The sequence below is a fragment of the Glycine max genome, chromosome 10, assembly GCF_000004515.6.
Source record: "Glycine max cultivar Williams 82 chromosome 10, Glycine_max_v4.0, whole genome shotgun sequence".
NCBI classification, from domain to species: Eukaryota; Viridiplantae; Streptophyta; class Magnoliopsida; order Fabales; family Fabaceae; genus Glycine; species Glycine max.
The window spans coordinates 38508709-38519035 of NC_038246.2; the positions used below are offsets into that span (position 1 = coordinate 38508709).

At 31.0% G+C, this 10327-nt stretch overlaps 1 protein-coding gene across 3 annotated transcripts; it reads right to left on the reverse strand.

Moving 5' to 3' along the window:
- Window positions 1–3147: 3147 nt before the first annotated feature.
- Window positions 3148–7716, reverse strand: LOC102665160 (uncharacterized). 3 transcript variants are annotated; one of them, XM_006589059.4, is made up of 5 exons: window positions 7162–7716; window positions 6788–6846; window positions 4912–6678; window positions 4477–4555; window positions 3148–3948 (listed from the first exon to the last, which is right to left on the reverse strand). In XM_006589059.4, the coding sequence occupies exons 1-5, from the start codon at window positions 7262–7264 to the stop codon at window positions 3356–3358; spliced, it is 2601 nt and encodes an 866-aa protein (XP_006589122.1). In that variant the 5' UTR covers window positions 7265–7716; the 3' UTR covers window positions 3148–3355. The 3 variants fall into 3 exon arrangements, with proteins under 3 accessions (XP_006589122.1, XP_006589121.1, XP_014618657.1); XM_006589058.4 differs by having other exon boundaries at window positions 3148–4035; XM_014763171.3 differs by lacking the exon at window positions 6788–6846 and having other exon boundaries at window positions 3148–4035.
- Window positions 7717–10327: the final 2611 nt, after the last annotated feature.

Here is a 10327-nt window from a genome sequence, read left to right on the forward strand (position 1 = left end):
AGACTATATTCTACTAAATGAATAACTCTATGTTTAACATGGTAGGAGAGAAATAGGATGGATGGAAAGAGTAACAAAGGAGTAATTATGTGAGACTCACACATCTTATATTCTAATTTATCCTTCATTTCGTATATGTGAAATAGAGTTGAAGAAAATGAAATGAATAGTAAAATAAGATGAGACATATATTTTTATACTATATTTTAATTTAAAACTTTCATTTCAAATCATCTTCATTCTATTTCATTTCATTTTATCAAACATAGGGTAGGAAAAAAATTCTGTACTGTGAATAAATTCTAATTAAATCCATTAATTAAATCTTATATATGTATACTGTATATATAATTGTTTGTGCGAATAGCTTTGATTTACAAGGAGTTTTCAGTTTCAATTTTTTTTTCTCCCATTCTAGTTATAAGTGAACTATGGACACTAATACCATTGAAGGGAGTTTAATAATATGGTTCATGTATCTAACTTAGATTAGAGAGAGAGAAAGAGATGAAAAAGTGAGTGTCATATGACAAGGATATATATATGCTGGGCAAAGGTGCAATGTTGATGGCAGATCTCAGAAGATGGAAGGAAAGAGCGAAGCTAACATAACAGAAAGACAAAGGAAATAAGTAAGAAACCACATGTGATGTTGTAATAAATAGTTAGAGGTTACGGATAGATATATTGTTATGACATGTGTGGCGCGTTGACAATAGATCACTGATCACACAATAAGATGAATCCATCAAACAGTGTGGATTCCCATTCTCCTCTTAACGACTACATCTGCATCAACGTTGAAAAAGTCAAGAACACCACTTTTCTCTCACCTGAGAGGACCCCATGTGCGCACCAATTGCTTTGCTCCATTTTCGTTACAATCGAAAAAACATTTATCTTTTCTTTGTTTAATATCTACATTTTCTTTCACTTCAGTTTTTGTTTTTGGTCCATGGCCCCTTCATGCTTAATGTTAAATGATGTTTTCAATAAGATTTTTTTTAATCAATAATAATTACATACCGCGAGTTGAAATTAATCTTTAATTTAATAAATTAAGAAATATCCATAATTCATTTTCAAGGAAAAAAAATGATGCTTTAACTTAAGTCGGTCTAGTCTATGAGCCCCTCAACACATTGGATGTAATATACATGATGCATCCTTTTAACTCAAGCTGAATATGACAACGAAAAAAGAAAAAAAAAACTCAACTTGATTCTCTTAATTTGTATTTTTAACTTGCTAGCAGAATATCATAATCTAAGAAATATTTCAAGTTTTATGATCATTTTTTTTTACTAATTTTCCAACTTATAACATTTAAATTATTTTATATTTTAAATTTATTATAAACCCTAAGTATTTGCTAAATTTTACAAATACAGATATTGAATTAGTTAAAAAACATTAAAGACCAAAATTGCACACAATTTAAATTAAAAAGATCAATAGTATTTAAAATTAAAATTATTTTTAAGGTAAGAATGTCAAACTCTTGAATTCATATGTTTTCATAAAAAATGATTTTTTTAAAGTTAATATACATGAGTTAGTTTTAATTTATGTCAAAATTAGATTTATATATCTTTTTAATTTAATTTATTCTTCTTCTTTTTTATATAGGTTTTTGCTCAAAATTTTATTCAAATTAGATCTCACTTGCCACTGCTATTCATGCATCAAAGAACATCCTCGAGCATGTTAGAGATAAGAGGAATGGCTAAAAAAGAAGAAACACTACTGAAAACAGTAAAACATATTGCCACCATGGTTGGAAAGCTTGTCCACACAAACCTGACCTTATCAGGAGTATTAAAGCATATAAATTAAGACAATGATATTTTTAAGGTGTGGCTGCAAATAATTAACCATTCAAAAGTTTTTAAAATAAATTAATTATGCATGTTCAATCATATTTTTGTTGTCTTTCATACAAAAAAATAATGTTAATGGGCAAACATAACTGTATACACAAGGGGACAACCATTTAAGCTTGATGCCAAGCAAAAAATCATGGCTTCAACCCCCCGATGGGTCATGGGTGCAACCCTACTGTCTCAAGTCTCTACAAACATCTGCGCAGAAGTTGTTCAATTCATTGCATTTATAATCGGAATAGTTGTATCTTTTTATTTAAGGATGTATTTCGAATTTAAAGCTTACTTTATTTGGTATTCATTAGGAAATTACGCCTGTTTTTTTATTATATTATGATTTATGAAGGACTAACGCATATAAATTTAGATATTTACTTAAAATGGTTATTTTCACAGAAAGCCGCCTAATGAAGAGTTTCTTGTAGTTGTTGGTGAATGCAGAGATCAAGAATTAAATCCATCCTTTATTATGGCTTTCCTTCCTTTAGAAAACAAACAAGTACTAAAAAAATAAAATAAGTACTCATGTAATATTGCTAGCTTGAAGATTTATCGTTTAAAGAAAAAACTTTAAGATTTATCTAATGTTCCATTTGGAAGACATAAAAGAGGAAAGAAAACAGAGAATTTTTTTCCCATTTTTTTTTTGTTGGAGAGAAAGTAAAAAGAAAATATGAAAAATAATTAACTTCTAGACCAGTTTTATAAAAATCGGTTCGGTCCAACCGGTAGGACTAGTCTAATGAAAATCTGATGATCTAATTGGATTGTTTATGTATGTGATCCGGGATGATCTGAATGATTTTACAAACTTGGACTTGACCAATTTTACAGACTTTATTATTAATTTTAATACTTCAATTGTTATTTTGAAATATGAATTAACTTTTTTTAATCAAATAATATTAGTCTCATACTTATATATAATAGATAAATATATAATTTTAAATTTTTTAATATATATCAAATCAAACCGAGTCAATTACTAGTTCACCAATTGAACTATTAACCTACTATCTCGACCGGATCAATGAGAACCAATTTTCATGACATTGTTCTAGACACAAATTTATTTATTTTTTGTTTCCCTTTCACTCCAATTTAAATTTCAAACTTTTCTTTTTCATTTTCTTTCTCCTCTAACAAACATAGGGTTAATGCCCATCATTAACATTTTATACGTAGAAGTAACATTCTTTTTCATAAATACAACAAAAAATTGTATAAATATTATCAGAAAAATATTTGTGAGAAAGGAGTATAATATACTAATAGATCTTTTAACGATTAAGATAAGTTCTACCGTCAATTAGTACATAAAAAATATCACTATCCAATGGATTTGCATAGAGGGAATTTTGAAGGAATCAGTTGTTTACAGTTATAGAAAACTAATACAAATCTTACCATGTCTTGTGATTGCTTTATCCATGTATACATTGTGAAGAATGTTAATTTATGCCACCAAGGAATTAAACATGCAATAAATCAGAAACCAATTCGTTAATCAAACATGTTAGGATATCAAATTCAAGTTCTGAACCCTTCTCAAAGGCTTCAATTTCAAAGTCAAGCCATTTACACCATCCAGTGCTCATGTCCTTGTTGACAAGTTCATCCACCTCTACCTCTTCTTCCATACTTCTAAAGCTCAGTATTTCCTTGTAAAACTCTTCTGCTAAACAGTTCTTCCTCTGAACTGAAGCCAACCATTTTGGCCATGCTTTGCAGCTTCCAACAAAAATTTGTCTGCACCTTAGTTCTAGGCACTCACTCACAGTGTCAAATATAGCCCTCCTCTCAATCTTAGAGTACTCTTCATAGTTTTCTGCCCCAAGGCCTTTATTCTCCAACTTGTCAAAGAGATTTGGCATTATGATCTTGTCTGTCTCACCCACCACAAATTCTTCTGTCATCAACTCTGCATTGCTGAATATATCCTTTACATATTCAAGTTCCATGTTCCTCGCTGATCTTGTAAATTCGGCCGAATTTGACATTACACTTGATTGTTCACTGGCCATGTTATCCCCCATCACTATGGAAGAGCTTTGCTCAGACCATTCTGCCTCGTTTTCGAGTGACATAGATTCATTCATTAGAGAAAAATTAGATACCTCTTCATCTTGCATGGAAGAATAAACTGTAATGCCTAAAAAGAGATTAAAAATGGACAGGAATTAATGTTTTATGAGCATATGCAGTTGTGCTGAGGAACCACAAAAAATTCTTAACAATTATTTTCATGACCTAAACTTGATAAATAACAGATATATCCTTATAACACAAAAAATTGAAACTGTCATGCTCCATAATTGAGCAAAATTGGCCACCTATTAAGAATAATTCTGCAACATCTGCGAGGTTTCATTACCACATGTAGCCCAATGACAGTTCTAGAGTTTACTCCCCACCCCCACCCCCGAGCATGCCTCAAGGTTCTTCTAAACTTGATGCAAATTTGCAATTATGGATTTATAAAAAAAAAAAGTGAAAGCTACTCATTACCATTAAAATTGTAAGGTTTTGATTTTAGATCTGGATAAAAATATGCTCACAGGCAGTTGAAAGAAACTAAATACTAAGACATTACCATATGCACTATCTAAGTAACTTCCATTTTTGCTTTCACTGTTGCTGCGACAGCTAGGCTCTTCCATTGATTCTGATGTCTGCACAAGTGAAGAGTGATTTAGTGCTAATATGAGTATATTCTTATTTCCAGTTCAAACTTCAAACATTAAAAATATTCAAACTTGCAAATAAGAATAACTTAATAGAAATGAAAGTTGTTTATATACTTGATGTGTGGATCATATTAAACAAATCCCCAGGAAACTAGTAATTGAAGCATAATGTGCACCCCCCTCATCCCCCTTCCCTCTATCAAAACCTTGAAATATTCCCTTGACTAATTGATGGCAGAAGGTTACCAAGGATAATATACTGATATTTAATAGTTCTACATAAAAAATGAAATAAAATACATAATAGATGAGACTGAGAGTATAGAAGAAATGAGAGAGACCTGCAGTTGCTGATTCATGCTAAGCACCACAATATCACTTGAAGAACAATTGTCATGCACGCTGTCCAATTGATTGTAAAAGCTTATGTCTTGTTCCCTTACTGTGGTGCTTAACACACTTCGAAATTTGTCTTCCAAACTAGATCTTAAACCAGTAGAAGACCCTTCTGTCGTGAGGGAGCACTGAGGTGGGTTAATTCTAGATGTCAATTCTTGCAGTTTTTTCTCCAAAAGAACACTTAAAGCATCACCATCTATTACATGTAACCTGGGAGGAGAAAATGATGACTTTTGAGGATAAAACTTGTCATTACTACTACAAGAATTGACATCAATTTTGTTCCTTGTTCCCATCGCTTGCTCGCTAGAGGACTGTAACTCGGGCAAGTTTCTTCTCAAGGGAGATGTAAATGTAAATGAAATCACACCATTGCTTCCTTTCATGCTAAATGCATCCTGGTCAATACTTCCATCAGTCGTAATATTGCATTTTATGGGCATGTTTTCATAAGTATTAGCTGCACTATCAGAACCTCTTGGCTTATTGTGAATATCGCAACTGCTATAGTTTTTCTTTTGGGAAATACCCTTCCTTTTGGAAACTGGAAACTCCTTTATGGTATCAGTGATCCTTGTGCCAAACCTTTTGGGCTCAATGTTGGCATTTACAGAAACCTTTTTTTTAGTCTTCTTTGCTCCAGTAGAACTTTCTGAAGACCAAGTTTGTGTTGGCTTATTAGAGTCCATCTTTGAAGCTGAACTACCTTTGTTGGTTACACTATTCTGCTTTTGATTATTCTTTCCAAGCACATTTCTATTCTGGCTTGTACAAGCTCTCTGCTGCATTACCCTGCCCCTGTCTGCAATTTGTTTCTTCTGGCTCCTGGGCAACTGGTTTGATTTTATATTGTTATGTTCTTTCTGCCTCATATATCTCCTATTCCCATTCAAAGTCAATTCATCACGGCTCTGAGCATTGGTTTTAGATGGCATTGCAAGTGAAGCAGATTTTCCTTTGCTTGCCAACTGACAAGAACTGTTCTTTACTGAATGCCTTGAACCTTTGAAACTTAAAGTGGATTTATATAAATTGTTTCTCCTCTCACTAGGCTTGCCATTCAGAGGGTTAGCAGTGTGTGTATCCATGAACTTGGATTCATATTGTGCAGCTTCCAATTTCTCTTTCAGATCAAGAATTCTTAATGAAACAGATGAAGGTCCATATGAAGACATTTTATTCCTCCTACATGGCTGGGGACTTGCCTCAATTATTTTGGTAGCTGCCTCCATTATATGAGCTGCATGCTTAGGTTGCATAAAAGCAGGGCTCTTGATAGGAGACAAAAGTTTGTTGTGAGAAACTGGAATGGGTTTAGCAGACTTTGGAGGCAACATTTCAGTCTGAAATCTCTTCATTGACGGATTTCCCACTTTCAAAGCCCTTGATTGCATGGCACCCCAAGAAGACTTCTCCGGCTTAAGTCGCATATTTATGGGATCCACAGGGCAACCATAGTCAACCATTGAGTGAAGAACATCCTCATCATGAGAATGAGAAGATCCAAGAGAGTTGGAGCCATATAATGAAGTGGATGATGAGGAGAGCTCAGAGACAGTTAAAACTGGCAACGAATCCAAACCCATAAGTCTGGCTACTAACCCTGGGGCTTTAGTCCCATACCCTTCATCACTATTAATTGATATGGCACAATCAAAACCACAACTTGCATTATTGCTAGGATTTACTCCATTGTCATCCATTTTTATCTGAAACAATTGTAACAATCAACAAAAAAAACTGTATTATGAAAGGAATAATTAACAAAAAAAGGTTATAAATAAGTCATAGACTATGAAAGGTTGAACAAATGCACACCCTATTTTCCTGTGACTTTGGCATGCTGTCCATGTTTTCCTTTCCTTGCTTTGAAACATCTACAATTAATGTAGCAGAAATGTTTAGCATAGGCACACCAAACTCACTTCATAGCATGACTTAGGTTATGTTTGGAACAAAGATAGGAGTGTGCATTTTGAAATTTTAATGCATATTCCCGAATTTCCAAGACACAAAATGAAGAAGAAAAATTTGTAGCTTTGGGATTGAAAAATACTTTTGAACTCCCCCACTAGGATCCAAACAAGGACTTAATAATTGAAGAAGGTACACAATATATGGACAAAGCAAGCAAGACAGAAGTTTAACAAATAAGAACAATAAATATATATGAGAGACTGCAAAATAATTACCAGGTAAGATAGGCCTGTCACAAAGCAGCTTCTTTTGAGATTTGCCATTCCAGTCAAAGAAGCTAAGGAAGCTTCCCTTGAAACCTTTTTTCTGGATCTCCATTGATAACTTTGCTCTAACAAAATATGAGATTCTTTTGAAGGTTATTTTCTCTCAAGACTCAAATCTGAAGAAGAAACAAAGTCCTTCATCTGAAGAAGAACCCCATTTTCAAGTCTCTTTCTTGCAACCAGAAAACACAATGTGTGTCATAAAACTCAAGTCTTTTTGAAAGAGGGTCCTTGAAAATGGAAAGAAATAGATGAGGAGTTATGAGTCATTTTCATCAATCTCTCTCTCATTAAACAAAACCACTCACTGCACAATGCTTACACTCTTGCCTTGTCTTGTCTCTATTCCTCAAAGGAGATAGTCCAAACGATGAATGGAAAAAAGGATCTGTGAGAAAAGAAGAAGAAGACAACATTTATTAATTTGCGTGGTAGTATAAATTTGCAAAGATCACAAAGAAAGAAAAGTCTTGGAGAATGGGGTTCTCGTGGAGCTAAAACAAATGAAAGCTCAGTCAAAGAGGTGGAGTGAACTAATAAAAAGATTTTGATTCTTTTTCCCTCTACAGAAAAATTACACCTTATTAGTATTTTTTTTATTCAGTAGTAATTTCTTCTCTCTTAATTAACGTCTTAAAAGACACCAACCAATCAGGCTCTTCTTTAAAATAAAAATTATTATTATGTTGGAGAATTTGGGTCTTCTGCATAGACCAAGATGACGATGTTTGATTACATTTACGAGGGTGTATTTGAAATAAAAATTTAAAAAAATAGTGTGAATTTCATATTTATATACTCTGTTTTAATTTAAAATTTTCAGCTTATTTTATCTTTTTGCACGTTCCCACATTTTCTATTCCTTTAAACCAGACACTTCCTAACTTTTGGCTGGAGCTTTTAAAAGACGACCTATAAATTGTAATAAGGAGTACATGAAGTGTTTTGTCATGTTAAATAAATTATAAAAAAAATCTCAAGAATGTATGAAAAAAAAAGTTAAACTTCACTTGCACAATGTCTACACTTTAAAAGAAATTAATCTTTAGTTGTAAAAGATACTACTAGTGGTAACAAAAAAAAACTTAATGTATAAAAGCAAGGTGATAATTTATTGGATAAATAATTATTTTTGTCTATAAAAGTGTATAATACTGATAAATCATTCTCTGAAAGATAAAAAAATATAAAATTTAATTCTTAAAAGTGTAAAAAGTGAAACAAATTTGAACTGAACTGACATACGTAACACATAAGATGCAAGATGAAAATGTCACAACATAATGTTCACTTGGATATATAAACTACAATTGCCGACAAATACGTCTTCAAATTTAATAATTTATTAATATTTTCATCCTTCAATTATACAACTTAGTGACAAATATATTCACAAAATATATAAACCTAATTAGTTGACATCGATAACAACAAAATACATGCACCAACAACACATTAGACTTAAAAGTTTTTAATTTCGTTATTGCATAACCTGAAAGGATAATCTATCATTTTTTACTTTGACATCTATTATAATTATATAAGTGGTGACTAACTGACAAAATAATTATAAAGCATCATAATTTTGATTGCTAGATATTTCATGTTAGTTTTCTTCTACTTGTGGATAATTCATTTAAGATTTAACTAATTGATTTTTTATTTGAAAACATACTCATATCTTGCCTCCTCTTGAGTCTTGATTACCTTGTGATAAGTTGACATTATAAATATAATTATAATTACAATACATTATAGTAAATATTTACAATAACAAAATCATAGACTTCTAAGTTTAATATGTTGTTAGTGCATATATCTTGTTATTGATATTAACTAATTAGGTTTACTTATTTCGTGAATATATTTTTCATTAAGTTGTATACTTGAAGAACAAAATGTCAATAAGTTGTTAAATTAGAAACATATTTATCAATAACTTTAGTTTTTATATTCACGTGAACGTCAATTCCATGACAATTTTATGTTTTTGTGTGTCATATAGGTGAGTTTCCTAACTTTAGGTATATATACATATACCTATAATTCTCTGTTTTGATCATATCGCACTATGTATCATTTGATAATCCAATGAATATTTGATTCTTTGTTTGACCAAATAGACTTTTGTAATGTTAAATGTAGGAATCTCGAGCATATTTAGAACTCCATAGATCTCGACATCGGGACACCCTATATCCTTTTTTTTTCGAGAATATATTTACGGACTAGCTTGTGGTCATGGGTCCATTTTTGTAAAAAATGTCAGTTATAACAATAAATTTAGTTTATTAATTGTAAAATGTTTAATTACTCAAATGTATCAACAGGATTATAACTAAATCTTTCATTTTTTTTTTGTATAGCAGAAATTGAAGCAAAATAACTATTAAATGATTATTTTAGTTTACTAGAGACATCTACATTTTTTTAGCTCGACGAAAATTTTATGCTTTTCCTAAAGATTCTATTAAATAGAAATAGAGAATGAAGTAACTAAAAAAAACATATAATATTATAATATTGCTCTTCTAGAGAAATCATCTAAAAAATAAGATGTTTTAAACTTATTCATACAAAACAAAAAGACTCACATAGATGTTATGGGTCATTTTTTTTATTTTCCAACGGACAAAAATTAACGGTGAGATTAATTTGGTATACTTTTTACTCTTTCAAAAATTAAATTTTATTTTTTAATTTTTCAGGGATAGATTTATTAGTGTAACATTTTATAAAATAAATAAAAATGACTATTTGTTCTAATTTTTTATTATTTACCTGCCCGGTCATTTATCTACAGGGTAGTTCTTAGGTAAAAGCATTCAGGTAAGTTTGGAGAATATTTTTTTTTTATTTTCATTGAATAATACTTATCAGTACCATTATAAATCAAATTCTCAACACAAGAAATATATTATTTCTTAAAAAGTTAAGTATTTTTTTTACATTAACTAATGGAAAGATAATGCATAAAATCAGCTAATGACACCAAAACGTAGCCAAACCTGTCTTTTATAACTCATCAAATCCTTACGGGACAAACATGATTGCGATAAACACAAAATGTAGTTTTAACCACAACAGAATTTAATTCATTAGATTAAATATGATA

What these genes read in the sequence shown, in the direction of transcription:
- LOC102665160 (XM_006589058.4), bottom strand. Translation starts at nt 7,264, where the DNA reads ATGGAGATCCAGAAAAAAGGTTTCAAGGGAAGCTTCCTTAGCTTCTTT. An exon ending in CAAAGTCACAGGAAAATAGG is followed by an intron (nt 6,679 to 6,787) that starts GTGTGCATTTGT and finishes CAATTGTTTCAG; the next exon opens with ATAAAAATGGATGACAATGG. An exon ending in TTACTTAGATAGTGCATATG is followed by an intron (nt 4,036 to 4,476) that starts GTAATGTCTTAG and finishes ATCTCTTTTTAG; the next exon opens with GCATTACAGTTTATTCTTCC.